This window comes from Coregonus lavaretus (genome assembly GCF_964263955.1).
Source record: "Coregonus lavaretus genome assembly, chromosome: 22".
NCBI lineage: Eukaryota > Metazoa > Chordata > Actinopteri > Salmoniformes > Salmonidae > Coregonus > Coregonus lavaretus.
Window position 1 is genome coordinate 17350477 of NC_140009.1, and position 16789 is coordinate 17367265.

Consider the following 16789-nt stretch of genomic DNA (forward strand, 5'->3'; position numbering starts at 1 on the left):
GGACAGATTACCACCCGTCTAATGTCCATTGCTCGTGTTCCTTGGCCCAAGCAAGTCTCTTCTTCTTATTGGTGTCCTTTAGTAGTGGTTTCTTTGCAGCAATTCGACCATGAAGGCCTGATTCGCGCAGTCTCCTCTGAACAGTTGATGTTGAGATGTGTCTGTTACTTGAACTCTGTGAAGCACTCATTTGGGCTGCAATTTTTGAGGCTGGTAACTCTAATGAACTTATCCTCTGCAGCAGAGGTAACTCTGGGTCTTCCTTTCCTGTGGCGGTCCTCATGAGAGCCCGTTTCATCATAGCGCTTTGTGATTTTTGCGACTGCACGTTCCAAGTTCTTGAAATCTTCCTGATTGACTGACCTTCATGTCTTAAAGTAATGATGGACTGTCGATTCTCTTTGCTTATTTGTTCTTGCCATAATATGGACTTGGTCTTTTACCAAATAGGGCTATCTTCTGTATACCACCTCTACCTTGTCACAATACAACTGATTGGCTCAAATGCATTAAGGAGGAAAGAAATTCCACAAATTAACTTTTAACAAGGCACACCTGTTAATTGAAATGCATTCCAGGTGATGACCTGGTTGAGTGAATGCCAAGAGTGTGCAAAGCTGTCATCAAGGCAAAGGGTGGCTACTTTGATGAATCTGTTTAACACTCTTTTGGTTACTACATGATTCCATATGTGTTATTTCATAGTTTTGATGTCTTCACTATTATTCTACAATGTAGAAAATAGTAAAAATAAAGAAAAACCCTGGAATGAGTAGGTGTGTCCAAACTTTTGACTGGACTGTATATCGTGAAATCGCCCATAAGTAAAAAAAAAAGAGAGAGATATGAGTTTTAGGCCATATCACCCAGCCCTACTGTAACTGTTTTAAAGTCAGCATTGGCCTCATGGTGAAATCCCTGAGCGGTTTCCTTCCTCTCCGGCAACTGAGTTAGGAAGTACGCCTGTATCTTTGTAGTGACTGGGTGTATTGATACACCATCCAAAGTGTAATTAATAACTTCACCAAGCTCAAAGGGATATTCAATCTGCTTTTTTATTTTTACCCATCTACCAAATCGGTGGTGCCCTTCTTTGCGAGGCATTGGAAAACCTCCTTGGTCTTTGTTGTTCCTTTCCTGAGGATGGCTCACCCCTCACAGTTCTGGGTGACTTCAACCTCCCTACATCTACCTTTGACTCATTTCTCTCTGCCTCCTTCTTTCCACTCCTCTCCTCTTTTGACCTCACCCCCCCCCCTCCCCTACTCACAAGGCAGGCAATACGCTTGACCTCATCTTTACTAGATGCTGTTCTTCTACTAATCTCACTGCAACTCCCCTCCATGTCTCCGACCACTACTTTGTATCCTTTTCTCTCTCGCTCTCCTCCAACACTACTCACTCTGCCCCTACTCAGATGGTAATGCGCCGTCGCAACCTTCGCTCGCTCTCTCCCGCTACTCTCTCCTCTTCCATCCTATCATCTCTTCCCTCTGCTAAATCCTTCTCCCTCCAATCTCCTAATTCTGCCTCCTCAACCCTCCTCTCCTCCCTTTCTACATCCTTTGACTCTCTATGTCCCCTATCCTCCCGGGCCGGCTCGGTCCTCCCCTCCTGCTCCGTGGCTTGACGACTCATTGCGAGCTCACAGAACAGGGCTCCGGGCAGCCGAGCGGATATGGAGGAAAACTAGACTCCCTGCGGACCTGGCATCTTTTCACTCCCTCCTCTCTACATTTCCTTCCTCTGTTTCTGCTGCTAAAGCCACTTTCTACCACTCTAAATTCCAAGCATATGCCTCTAACCCTAGAAACCTCTTTGCCACCTTCTCCTCCCTGCTGAATCCCCCCCTCCTCCTCCTCCCTCTCTGTGGATGACTTCGTCAACCATTTTGAAAAGAAGGTTGACGACATCCGATCCTCGTTTGTTAAGTCAAATGACACTGCTGGTCCTGCTCACACTGCCCTACCCCATGCTTTGACTTCTTTCGACCCTCTCTCTCCAGATGAAATCTTGCGACTTGTGACGGCCGGCCGCCCAACAACCTGCCCGCTTGACCCTATCCCCTCCTCTCTTCTCCAGACCATCTCCGGTGACCTTCTCCCTTACCTCACCTCGCTCATCAACTCATCCTTGACCGCTGGCTATGTCCCTTCCGTCTTCAAGAGAGCAAGAGTTGCACCCCTTCTCAAAAAACCAACACTCGATCCCTCTGATGTCAACAACTACAGACCAGTATCCCTTCTTTCTTTTCTCTCAAAAACTCTTGAGTGTGCCGTTTTTAGCCAACTCTCTTGCTATCTCTCTCAGAATTACCTTCTTGATCCAAACCAGTCAGGTTTCAAGACTGGTCATTCAACTGAGACTGCTCTTCTCTGTGTCACGGAGGCTCTCCGCGCTGCTAAAACTAACTCTCTCTCCTCTGCTCTTGTCCTTCTAGACCTGTCTGCTGCCTTTGATACTGTGAACCATCAGATCCTCCTCTCCACCCTCTCCGAGCTGGGCATCTCCAGCGCGGCTCACTCTTGGATTGCGTCCTACCTGACCGGTCGCTCCTACCAAGTGCCGTGGAGAGAATCTGTCTCCGCACCACGTGCTCTCACCACTGGTGTCCCCCAGGGCTCAGTTCTAGGCCCTCTCCTATTCTCGCTATACACCAAGTTCTCTCATGTCACCCCGCTCCTCCGCACACTCCACTGGCTTCCAGTTGAAGCTCGCATCTGCTACAAGACCATGGTGCTTGCCTACGGAGCTGTGAGGGGAACGGCACCTCCGTACCTTCAGGCTCTGATCAGTCCCTACACCCAAACGAGGGCATTGCGTTCATCCACCTCTGGCCTGCTGGCCCCCCTACCTCTGCGGAAGCACAGTTCCCGCTCAGCCCAGTCAAAACTGTTCGCTGCTCTGGCACCCCAATGGTGGAACAAGCTCCCTCACGACGCCAGGACAGCGGAGTCACTCACCACCTTCCAGAGACACTTGAAACCCCACCTCTTTAAGGAATACCTGGGATAGGATAAAGTAATCCTTCTACCCCCCCTTACCCCACCAAAAAAAAAAAAACATATTGTAAAGTGGTTATCCCACTGGCTATAAGGTGAATGCACCAATTTGTAAGTCACTCTGGATAAGAGCGTCTGCTAAATTACGTTAATGTAAATGTAATGTGGTTGAATCAGTGTTTGAAACTGTATGTGTGGGGTACAGAGATGACGTAGTCATTTAAAAACTATTATTGCACACAGAGTGAGTCCATGCAACTTGTTAAGCACATTTTTACTCCTGAACTTATACTGAACAAAAATATAAATGCAACATGTAAAGTGTTGGTCCCATGTTTCATGTGCTGAAATAAAAGATCCCAGAAATGTTCAATACGCACAAAAAGCTTATTTCTCTCAAATTCTGTGCCCAAATTTGTATAGATCCCAGTCAGTGAGCATTTCTCCTTTGTCAAGATAATCTATACACCTGACAGGTGTGGCATATCAAAAAGATGATTAAACAGCATGATCATTACACAGGTGCACCTTGTGCTGGGACAATAAAAGGCCACTAAAATGCACAGTTTTGTCAAAACACACAATGCCACAGATGTCTCAAGTTTTGAGGGAGCGTGCAATTGGCATGCTGACTGCAGGAATGTCCACCAGAGCTGTTGCCAGAGAATTTAATGTTAATTTCTCTACCATAAGCCGCCTCCAAATTTGTTTTAGAGAATTTGGCAGTACGTCCAACCGGCCTCACAACCGCAGAGCATGTGTAACCACACAAGCTCAAGACCTCCACATCCGGCTTCTTCACCTTCGGGATGGTCTGAGACGAGTCACCCGGACAGCTGATAACACTGTGGGTTTGCACAACCGAATAATTTCTGCACAAACTGTCAGAAACCATCTCAGGGAAGCTTATCTGCGTACTTGTCATCCTCACCAGGGTCTTGACCTGACTGCAGTTCGGCTTCGTAACCGACTTCAGTGAGCAAATACTCACCTTCGATGGCCACTGGCACGCTGGAAAAGTGTGCTCTTCACGGATGAATCCCGGTTTCAACTGTACCGGGCAGATGGCAGACAGCGAGTGCCCCGTGGTGGCGGTGGGGTTATGGTATGGGCAGGCATAAGCTACGGACAATGAACACAATTGCATTTTATCGATGGCAATTTGAATGCACAGAGATACCGTGATGAGATCCTGAGGCCCATTATCGTGCCATTCATCTGACGCCATCACCTCATGTTTCAGCACGATAATGCATGGCCCCATGTCGCAAGGATCTGTACACAATTCCTGGAAGCTGAAAATGTCCCATTTCTTCCATGGCCTGCATACACACCAGACATGTTATCCATTGAGCATGTTTGGGATGCTCTGGATCGACGTGTACGACAGCGTGTTCCAGTTCCCGCCAATATCCATCAACTTTGCACAGCCATTGAAGAGGAGTGGGACAACATTCCACAGGCCACAATCAACAGCCTGATCAACTCTATGGGAAGGAGATGTGTTGCGCTGCGTGAGGCAAATGATGGTCACACCAGACACTGACTGGTTTTCTGATCCACGACCCTACCTTTTTTTTTTTTAAGGTATCTGTGACCAATGTATGCATATCTGTATTCCCAGTCATGTGAAACCCATAGATTAGGGCCTAATGAATTTATTTCAATTGACTGATTTCCTTATGTAAACTGTAACTCAGAAAAATCTTTGAAATTGTTGCATGTTGCGTTTATATTTTGTTCAGTGTATTTAGGCTTGCCATACCAAATGGGTGGAATACTTAGACTCAAAACATAATAGCTTTTCTTTTTTTATTAATTAGTAAACATTTCTAAAAACATAATTACACTTTGACAATATGGGGTATTTTGTGTAGGCCAGTGACACAAAATCTAAACGTAATCAATTTTAAATTCAGGCAACACAATAAAATATGGAAAAAGTCAATGGGTGTGAATACTTTCTGAAGGCACTGTATAGTCTGTAGACCATGACTTATAGACTCAAAAAGCTCATCATTGCCTTGCTATTAGAGGGCTCCAAGTCTGGAATGGATAGGAACATCTGCTAAATGACTGAAATGTGAATGCAATGGTACCTTCTCTAGTGTTGCGAGGTCCATTGGGTGGAATATGTACTCAGCATAGTCAGGGTGCTGCTCCAGAGCCACAGGCTTCCAGAAGGCCTCAGTCTGCCCACGGAAGAAACAGGTGTTAGTTCAAGTCTCGTAAACAACAGAAGCGATAGCCCCATCTCTAGCCCACAGTGGGCACCTAGAGGGCATCAGAGAGACTTTCACTAACTTACCCCCGGCTGTTTCATCTTCTGAAGGGCAAACTTCAGCAGGTAGGACAGCTGTTCTATCGTTAGCATAGTCATGGCCTTGCTCTGTGTCTCTATGCACTCTGCTACTGTGATTTTCTGGAAAAACGACAAAGTCAGGACAATGTAACAATGGCAAATAGTAGCTGGTAAAACCAAAACAGGGCTACCATACCAAAGACAGGGACTGGGTAAACACAACCACTCACAGTAGGCCTGCTGGGCTGGCTATTAACTATGCATCTACAGTATGTCATAATCTATAGGAGACTGTGGTACTAGTCTGGGGTCCATTCCATTTAAATTCAATAATTAGAAAGTACAATGTTTAGTACCATTATTATAGGATAATATGTTTATTTTTTTATTTTTTTTACTATAATGCAGAGTCCAATTGGAATTGACCCCAAGCCTGCCTCCAACCCCATCGCCTGACACCCCAAAGAGCAAGCGGACATTGTGGTTAAGCGAGAATGTGCCTGGAACACTCCCACACCGCTTGCACACGTATATACACCTACACGCACGGCACACACGAGTGAGTACCTCACACTCTGGACAGAACCAGTCGCCCTCGGGCTCTGCTGGCAGTTTGAGGCACTTGGCGTGGTACACCCTCGGGCAGAGCTCACAGCAGAGCACCTGGCCCTCACGGTGGCACAGCCAGCAGTAGAAGTCATTCCTGCTGTCCTGCGGGACAACATCAACAGGGTCTGTGGTGAGTGATGACTGCTTCACATAGTAAAAGGGACCATGTCTTAGTTCTGACTGAAATGCAGGCAAGAGAAACAGGGGGCGGGTTTCAAAACACACGCAGAAAACAAAACACAAAAGGTGCAGTGCAACAGAACACACAGAGAATCACAAAGTGGCAAGTAAGGCAGGGTAATAAGCAACATGTAAGGCAAAATAAGGCAGGCACCAAACACAAGACTGTTTTAGTTGGTCTAGTCAACATCAATGTAGGCCTATAAGATAGTAGTTCTTTATCTAAACCGGAAGTTTGTGTTATTGTCATTTTTTTATGTTGTCAGACTTGCAATGTGCAATTTCAATGGTGACTTTCCCTGGTGGACCAATAACCAGTTTTGTGTTGGGTATCATGCTTGACACCGCATCAACCCACATCAGCCAATCAGTGACCAAGACACAATACAAGTCAGCACATGTCTATGTGACTGTTCAGAACATGTGACATGTTCATTTGTCAGTGGAACTGAATTCAAAGGTTTTGGCTTGGGGTTGAATCTTGTCATACATGTAAAACAAAGCATTCACAACACAAAAATGGAAACACATTTGGCAGGCATATCTACTCTTTTCAAAAAAGGCAGTTTAGAAAAGTAATTTTAAGGTATTCCACTCTATAAACAGTTATCATTATCAATCATCAGACAGATAAATCATTTTAATATTCAATCATCAATACATGGTAGACAAACATACATTTTTGGGATATGAACAAATGCATCCGACCACAGAACATGCAGCAGAGTCTTTCATTTAAACCTGGGGGCACAATCAGTCATGCACAGGTGCACATACACACACGCGCACACACACACACACACACACACTTACACAAGCGCACAGTCACAAACTACACACTCCCCCCCTACCTGGTCTTTGTTGTTGCTGTGGACCGCCCCAGGTTTCTTCTTCTTCTTCAGGGGGCTGGGGGAGGTGTCTGAGGGGTAGTGGCCGTTGGAGGAGTGGGTGGGGCTGGACACCTTCCTCTTCTGAGCTGCCAGCACCCGCTCTGCTGACCCGGGGTCAGACACTAGTGGCCGGAGCAGAGGGAACACCAGGTAACCATACATACAACACAGAGAGTAGCTGCTTATAGGAATCTATAGGACAGAGACTAGATCCCTGGCAAGAAAGGCTAGAGAGGCAGAGACACTCCCAGTCCCAGGCCACTCTACACAATGATAGGCTCCATCTTCTTCAGTACCACTCAGATGGGGGGGGGGGGGGGGGGGGTTGGAGTCATTCAAGGTCAAAGGCAGTGTAAATCCTCAAGCATTCTTTTTGTTAGCAGAACCCCTTCATTGAGAGACTTAATACGTGGTGGTTGCCCAGGGCTACTGAATCCAACCAGATAAGAGATTTTGGTCACCAAACCCTACCGCTTGGTTTCCCAATCTGGCAACGAATTTCATATGATAAGTTAACGTCTTCTTTGGCATGCCAACCACATTTCAAGATAAGTGTGGTCGGGCCCTGTGATAGTGACCACGTGTGAAGGATGCCTTCTAAATGGTGACTTAGGCTAACATCCACAGCACGTGATGGTGAGGCTGAACCCATGCTACAACCTCAGAGGTAGTGGTGATACGATTTTAACTCAATGGCACAATGGTTGCTCTGTGTAGCTCCATGAGATCCACAACAAACAACAAGTATGTTTAACGGTAAGATAAACACTAGAAGAAGAACACTAGAATAAGCTGTCTTCTCAAAACACAATAACGTTTGTCTTAGTATGCAAGGCCCTGCTCTTACCTTTGGATCGCATGGACACATCCATCCCCTCTACCACATCCGACTCCGTCTTTACCTCGTCCTCAGCCAGACTGCACAGCACAGAATGAGGGCACACAGAAAGGAGGAGAGAGTCAGTCACAGTGTTCACGAAACAAATCCTGTCACACAGTAAACAAGTGGAACACCACCTAAGGCAGGGTCCCAGGGGACAAAGTCACCAGAGTTTCAGCAGGTTTCCATTGTGGTTACCTCTTGCCGGCGTTATTGAGAAACATCAATAGGTTACTAATGTTACCAAATCTAAGGTGCAACCGATGTGGCACAGAATTGACTTGGACCTCAGAACCATGGCCTTTATGATCATTCATGATCACTAATTGTAAGTCTTCTGGATAAGAGAGTCTGCTAAATGACAATTGTTTTTTATTATTATTATTGTGTAATCATGTCTTCCTATCCATGTCTATAATCATTGGTAATCACAGTCAGATAAACTTCAGGCGTTGGGTGTTTGTGTTCCATGGGGTGCCAACTGGAGAGAATCTCCATGGCAACAGGTCCTCTTTATTCAGCTGGGCACAACTTGTGCTTCAGCACAACAAATAAGGCCATCCAACAGAGTAGGCTGTGTGCTCCTGTCCTCCAGGACACAATGGAGAGACAAGGGCTTCAAACCTGATGAGGGCCATACATTGACGAGTTTGTTTGCATCCCACTTTGCTCACCTACCTACAGTCAAGAAGCTCTTTCTGTTCAATGCAAGCTCATTCAAAAGAGCAATGCCTTAAACACATTTTTGGGTTTTCAATGACTACAAAAAAACTTCAACAAATGCGTAGGCTACGTCACAAAAGGGTTTTCACCTTCAAAATGGACGTTGACTCACAGAAGATTGCCTCAGACAGTCATGGATGAGAGAGTGTAAAGAGACAGTGCTTTTTGGTAGCCACTCAAACCCCAGCTCTCACAATTGGCTGTTTAGCCTATTCTGAACAAAAATATAAACGCAACATGCAACAATTTCAACAATTTTACTGAGTTACAGTTGATATAAGGAACTCAGTCAATTTAAATAAATTCATTGGGCCCTAATCTATGGATTTCACATGACTGAGCAGGGGCGCAGCTATGGGTGGGTCTGGGAGGGCATAGGCCCACTCACTTGGGAGCCAGGCCCTCCCACTGGGGAGCCAAGCCCAGCCAATCAGAATGAGTTTTTCCCCACAAAAGGGCTTTATTACATACAGAAATACTCCTCAGTTTCATCAGCTGTCTGGGTGGCTCGTCTCAGATGATCCCGTAGGTAAAGAAGCCGGTTGTGGAGGTCCAGGGCTGGCGTGGTTACACATGGTCTGGGATTGTGAAGTCAGTTGGACGTACTGCCAAATTCTCTAAAACAACGTTGGAGGCGGCTTATGGTAGAGAAATGAACATTAAATTCTCTGGCAACAGTTCTGGTGGACATTCCTGCAGTCAGCATTGAGACATCAGTGGCATTGTGTTGTGTGACAAAACTGCACATTTTAGAGTGGCCTTTTAGTGTCCCCAGCACAAGGTGCACCTGTGTAATGATCATGCTGTTTAATCAGATTCTTGATATGCCACACCTGTCAGGTGGATGGATTATCTTGACAAAGGAGAAATGCTCACTAACAGGGATGTAAACACATTTGTGCACAACATTTGAGAGAAATAAGCGTTTTGTTTGTATGGAACATCTCTGGGATCTTTTATTTCAGCTCATGAAACATGGGACCAACACTTTACATGTTGAGTTTATATTTTTGTTCAGTATAGAAACCCACTGCACCAGATCACTTCAGTAAGCTCTACAGAGTCAACCTTGGTCTGACTAGCTAGCTACAGGTTTTTACCTGTTACATAGGTCTGTTGCCTAGCCTAAACATCATGTTCTGAACAGCCCAAATAATAATCAGATTTCCACAGCAAATCATATCAATAACAAACAATATTGTGCAAAAATTCAAATTAGAGCCTCTTCCATTTACAGAAATCAAAGCCTGCAGCTTTTGGTTTTGCTCTCCTCTAATTTCCTCTCAGGAAGAAAAAGGAGAAGAAAATGGGGGATCCTTGGTGATGAATGTGGTTCTTTGAAAGTTCACCGCCTCCTTTGTCAGGGCCACTGAGGGCCTCGTTCCTATTCATTGTCTGCTTAAAGAAAATCTTCCTCAGGATCCACCACAGGTCACACGCTGAACCAGACCCCTAGCCCTGCCCTGGTGGCTCCTGATAGGAGAACGTCTAGGTACAGGTAGCCTAATAGGCTAATATCCAGCACTAGATCGATAGAAAAAAAAGGTTCAAGAAGTGGACAAGTGGGAATGTTCTAGATGTTCTCAGAGGAACATCGCAGACAAAGATTTGGATAAGATTAGAGTTTATCTACTCTTCAGAATCCACATCCATCATGGTCATTGATCTGAAAGACAAAAGGACAGAGTAATAAAAGTAGAGAGGCACAATGCTCCAGAGCCAGAGCTGAGGGCAGCCATTGATGCACCCAAGCATGACTACCACTGTGAAAGGCCATTAACTAAATCTACTAAGCCAATAAAGCCACCCTCATTAACACGCACTGTAAACCTTGACGTCCTGCTCATCAAACCAAGTCCATGACATTGATAATTCATAAACCTAATGTAATGCTTAACAACCCTGTCACCACGTCCAAGTCTCAATTAATGATCACTAGGCTTAATCACCATTATCAAAAAGACTGAGGCATGAAATCACCCATAATGCCATCTGGATAATGAGAGAAGATCAAGAAGATACAAATGGAAGACAAATCAAAAGTATCCAGCATATGAGTCTTGTCTTGTTTAAACACGCTGCCCTTCAGGGCCTTCCTGTTCCAGAAACACAGAGAACGAAAAAACGAACGAGGCCCACATGAAAGAGAGCAAATGTTAGCCAACTCTCTGTGCTACGTGTCCTACCAGCGAGAGCACTGCGAGAGGACTGAGCACTGTAACCATGCAACCCAGCAGTGAGCCAAGGTTCACACTCGTTATTCACTCAAAAATAGGCCCACCGAGCAGCCAGAGTGACACAATAACCACCTGATCCCTGTAGCGTCTACCTAAGCAGATATTCTCTCTCGCAACTGGTCATCCTATGTTCTTCCAGAGGGCATTTCAGACCAGGAGCAGAATTCCAGAAACCTGGCAGAATCACAGAAGAACAGATAGCAAAAAAATCTTCAGGATCTGTGAATATTCCAGACGAGCAAAATTGAGGATAACATTGACAAACAACACCCAAGGAGGAATGCCTGATAGAAGAAGAAAACACACACATTGAATCTGTGCCTTGAGATTCCACTGGCTCCTCAGAGAAACAGGCGAGCACAGGCAGAGCAGGGTTCTCTCGTCACAGAAAATGGAGGCCACAGCCGGCTCCCCTCCCCCCTCTCCCCCATGCCGACCGAGGCTCCAGTCACAGGCACTGGCACATCCACACACACATACACGAGGACCAGGAGATCCGTGGAGATTACAGTTCAACATCCAAACACCAAAACACAGTTAAGCCAAACCACCGTCGCTACCGAGTACAGCGGGAGGGAGACATAGACGAGAGAGAGAGAGAGAAAGGAGAAATCCAGCTAATTGGAAATCAGTTATCCATTGTAACCCCGTCTTCAGTTTCACCTTTACTGTGCCCACTGCTGTCAAATAATAATTAGGCTTAATAATAAGAAAGAGACAGAGAGAAAGAGAGATAGTCTGACTATGAGAATAAAGACATCTGGCAAACTTTTGATCTATCCCTGGGGAGAATACACTGTTTCTCGGTCTCATGCAACACAGTGGTGTCTCGTACAGAGAGAGGGTCTGGGTTCCTGCTCTGTAATTGGTGCCATGAAAACAGGGTTGTTTCGTTGTATGCTTTGTGTTGGTGTCCTTGAATCCACTGAGGATCAGTATTGTTGATGGAGAAACAACCTGGTGCCCTCGTCACCCTGCGGCCCCTGACCTCCAGAGAGAAGACTGACTCTGAGGTACATAACAACGCACAAACAACACCATCAAGATTACATTTACCGTTCGCTCAAGTCAATACGAAACCACTAGTTTTAGGCACAGTCTCATAGAAATAGGTTCCAGGCTTTTGCCTGCGTTTCATACTATAATCACTGCAAAAAGACAAGATTCATTATACACATGATGAATTTTTGTCCAATTTTTTTTTTGCCACCAAATAACATCTTCTTCATCAGAGATAATTCAAACGTAGTAGCATACCTTGTTTTATACCAAAGAATATGTAAGAAAATCCTTCAGCCTGATTTTTACACTGGGCTGGAGGAGATAAAACAAAGATGGCTGTGGAATTTTCCAGAAGGCCCCTGCTCTCTCTCTGTTGCCTCTCTCACTGTGATTGTCAATCTTTAACCTCAGCTGCTGCTTTAATTGGCTGGAGGGTCTGCAGGGCGGGACCGGATTGGTCGGCTGTGGTATGCCACACAGCTCGCTGTGCGCAGGCTTCTTTCTTCCTTAAAAACCTTTTCTGCTGCAATGCAGAGATTCCCTATGCATTAAAACTGTGTAATTTCCCCTCGGTTTAAAAGGTTGTCTGTCTGTTTTGATTGCTACTGAGCGAATGGGTAGAGGTTTTAGAAGAGGGTTTGAGTTGTTCTTTGTGGTTGGGAGGCAGTAAATCACAAGCAGACCCTTTAAAAGCCTGGTGTCCAATTTACGAGCAATGCTGCCTTAGCTAACCCCAGACGATTGCCTAAAGATAACCTGTCACCAGATTACTAACATTAGGCCTACCACTGGCACAACATGAATTTATACACATCTCGAAGCTCACCTAATGATTGTTCAAAATTATGTCAATTACTTTTTTCCAAAGGTATTGGATCACTTTTGGCTTTGGTTTTGTCCATGAGAGTGTATTTTCATAAACCACAGTAAAAGAGGACGCTAACGTAATGGTGGTTGATGTGCCATTCACATACTGTAATTAGAACATGCTTTGTGTAGAGCCAAACCAAGGTGGTTGAGAGTGAGGAACGAAGAAAATCTAATATAGATTTCACACCAAAGTTAGGCTTTTTCTCATAATTGTACATGGAAAAACATTAATTATTCTAGTATTGTAGCCCTATGTATTCCATCAAACTTAAATGTGCATTTTAAGATTTGCCGTGCCATGGTAACTAATTACACAATTAGAACCTATTAATTACTTTTTGATTAATGTAATAATTTACTGCTAGGCACTATTTGGAAACAGGTAGGGAGGGGGCTAGTTATTAATTGTGATGAATTATTTCAATTAAGAACCATAAAGTAATGTCCTATTAAACACCAGTGGAAACAGTACTGTAAAATAAAATGCTACCAAAAAGGATTCTTGTGAAATGAGAGCCAGATATGCAGTTTCTCTAACCTACATAGAAAAGGGGATATGATTATCCTGACGCAAGTATTTCAGAAACGTCAAACCAGGCATTTAAATGAAGCAGCAGATCAATGGTGTTTTTGTCTCTACAGCTATAAATAGGTGAGAGGCCCGAGCGGTGCCAAGGGGGGGAAGAGAAAACAAGCACACAAATGCAGACAAATATGAGTCGAGCTGAAGTCAAACAAACCATCACGCACACAAAATACACGGAATCAACACACTAAAAATGTAGTGTTTCTCTGGGTGGCAGTTTGATTTGTAATGACACGAGCAGAGCATTACCCAGAGGGACACTCAGTTTCTAACACAAATGGCTGCTGTTTGAGGCGCACAGTGCAGAAGAAGCAGCTTTACGAGGATGAGTGCTACAGAGTCAACGTAGCACTGGCCTGTAAACTGGAGGCCTTTGGCCGTAAATTGAGATCCATATTCCATGAGCTTCAAAACAACTAGCCTACACAGGGCTACTAATGTGTAGAGGAAGAATGAAATTTACGAATTTCCCTCAGACCCTCCATTTTTGGTTGGGAACGATGAATGAACTCTGAGGACTCGGTTTCAGTTCTGATGAGGGTGAGGCTAGACTGGAAAGGAATTTAGCCTCATGAGGCAGGCAGTCACTGCTTTGTTCGTATTCACGTCAATTGGTGAAGAATTATCTTTCATATCCGCAGAAAGTATTAATTTTGTCCACCACACACTTCTTACTGTAAGCAACCAGTGTTGAGTTAGCTATCAGCGTCTCCCTGGAGACCCCCCCCCCCCCCCCCCCCGGTCAGTCTAACAGGCACATCTGTTTCCCCCACGTCCATTCTCTCTGGCCTGGCGTGACACACTAGATCACAACAAGAAGGCAATCTGCTTACAAAAGATACATAACACCCCTCCCCCCCCCCCCCCATGCCATGGTCCACTCTGCAGTCCACTGCATGGCAGCCTGGATGTCTGGGGAACACATGTGAGCCTGCCACACACACAGAGAGAGAGAGCGAGAGAGAGAGAGAGAGAGAGAGAGAGAGAGAGTGTGTGCAGAGGGAAGAGTCCTAACCCAACCCCCACCTAAGCGCTCTGTGGTACAGGGGCCTTGCAAGGCCTCCCCCGCCCCCAAAGCCCCCTCCCCCCACTCCTTTGGGAAAGCAATCTGTGATTTTCAGGTATTCACATTCAGATTTGCACAGCAACAGTCACACAACAGAGAAGGAGGAAGGAATGTTGTAATTAGAGTTGAGATAAAGAGACAGGGCTTACCTCTGTGGATGCATGGCTGCCTGACACACTGTTATGGCAACACTTATAAAACATGGAGGACACTCTCAGCCGGGGAAGGCTCCGTTCTTCAGGCAAGGCGATCAGGCCTGTCTGATGGTAGCCAGGCCCTGACTGGCCCCTTTCTCACAGGCGGGATGTAAGGCCGCATCCGATTGGCCGAAGCGTTTCCTGAGTAATTATCTTTGTTCAGCGCAGGCAGGAGCAGCTCTGAGTGCGGGAGAGACATGGAGATAAAAAAGAGAGAGAGCTAGGCCCAAATCACAAAATAACAAATGTAACCGCATTTCTATGACCTAAAGAACACCCACAACAATGTAATACCGTTGTCTAAGGTTGCATCTGGTGCAAGTTGTGTTATTTTCACAGATGATATAGTAGAAAAGCATCTACAAAATGAAAAACAGACAGCAGGGCTGCTCTGCTGTAGCCTCCATTTTTGTAGAGAAGGCCTTTGTCTAAACCCCTCCCTTCTTCTCAACCGTCTTCAGGGGAGAGAGGGCACATAGGCTCGTTCTTCACCAAAACAACTACAACCAAGGCCTGGAGAAATTGCACACCATTTTAAATGTAGACATGGGAATATGTCCCTATAATATAAGTGGAATTAAAAGACAAACAAAATGGTAAATCCAGATTATATAAAAAATGAGGATTAACATAAAAGGAAACAAGTTACAAATATACTGTAATAAATATTAATCAATTAAATAGAAAGGCTATTTATGGGCTTGTTCCCAAATAAAAGTAGCTATTATGTACACTATAACAAGATGGGACTCATGTAGTTTTTGACTGTAAAATCACCAGGAATTCAGCAAAAAATATATATATTTGGAAATCTGTTCCCAAGTATATATATATTTTTTTTATGAGACGTGATCGTGTCTCAATGTAATCAAGGCATGAAATTATTGTTATTTTAAAATACAATCTCTTTTTTGGCTGAGTTGTGGACAATTTGCAGTGTACAAATTACTTTACTTAGGTCCCGACTCCGACCATCCACTCCGACAAAATTCGGGCCTCGGCTGAATCTAGTTTCCTACCCGTTATAAACACTACCCGTAATCGCTAATTTTGGGGCACTGTGTTATGTTTGTGTAGGGCTGTGGTACATTGTATTCTGGGGATGGTTATTGTTCTGGAGTATTCTATAAGGCCTAATCCATAATATAAAGGCAAATTTCTGGTCTTACAATTGAGGTTGGAAGAAGTGCTTATTACATTAAAGAAAAGTTGGGGAAAGGGGAGGCATTTTGTAATGCCAGACAATGCAGACCAGAACAATTGACAGTGTGTGCATGTACGTGTGTTCCAAGGAACCTCCCGCTTGCATCATGTGCTTTGTGAAAATCATCAATAATTCACTGTACCTGGGTAACAGACAGGACAGTTTGTCAATTGGAGTAGGTTTTAAATAGCTAACCAGGCCACACTCCCAACACAGAGGTTACAAGCAATGGTAACGGAACGGGCCCCGTGTAGCTCAGTTGGTAGAGCATGGCGCTTGCAACGGGGGGCCAGTATGAAAATTTAAAAAACAACAACAATGTATGCACTCAGTAAGTCGCTCTGGATAAGAGCGTCTGCTAAATGACTAAAATGTAAAATGTAACGAAGGCTTGCACACATTGAATGTGGATCTAACGTTCTTCTGTTTTGTCTGTCAACATTTTTCACACAATTCTACATGTAAAATCGGTGCGCACTCGGTTCTCAAATTCCGTTCCCAGGTGCTAAATACTCTCGGCCAGCAAACGCTATTGTTGTGTCTGAGGCCTGAACACTAACTTCTACTACTCTTCACTGTGCCTTCACCATCTGTCACTATTCCTTACCACAGGGGTGGCTATGTGAATAGCACAGCCATTAGGCTATATCTATAAAGCGTTTTGAAAGGATATGTTGTTGTGAGCAAAGGACATGTTGTGTGCTTGGTGGAGAAGTGGGGCCTGAAGAACACAGAAGTCATTAGTTTCATAACACTATCCAAACACGAGCAATGCTGTCCTCTAGTGAATAAAAGGAGAATAACATCAGTCAGATTCAGACGCCCCTGGCCCTCACAGGTTCACCATTTCCACCGGTGACTCTTCACGCCTGCCTCTATATGAATAGTTGTCTGACATATTGGTCGGCCCCAACCATGCTAATGTGACAACTGTCTAGCCTAGATAGATGGACATATGTGCCTCTGAACTATTTGTGCTCTGTCTTGCCTAAAAGGACAACTGTTTGGCCAGATGGTTATTTACATTTTAGTCATTTAGCA

The 16789-nt window shown here is 44.8% G+C and overlaps 1 protein-coding gene across 1 annotated transcript in view; it reads right to left on the reverse strand.

Moving 5' to 3' along the window:
- LOC311150110 (MYND-type zinc finger-containing chromatin reader ZMYND8-like) overlaps positions 1–16789 on the reverse strand; it is a 32535-nt gene that overhangs the window by 14421 nt on the left and 1325 nt on the right. Inside the window, exons 2-7 of the mRNA XM_084187396.1 lie at positions 14497–14724; positions 7831–7901; positions 6945–7105; positions 5872–6093; positions 5311–5424; positions 5102–5194 (exon numbers count right to left, since the gene is read on the reverse strand). Coding sequence (XP_084043522.1) covers positions 5102–5194; positions 5311–5424; positions 5872–6093; positions 6945–7105; positions 7831–7901; positions 14497–14510 — 675 coding nt within the window. The 5' untranslated portion in view covers positions 14511–14724. The remainder of the gene's footprint in view (positions 1–5101; positions 5195–5310; positions 5425–5871; positions 6094–6944; positions 7106–7830; positions 7902–14496; positions 14725–16789) is intronic.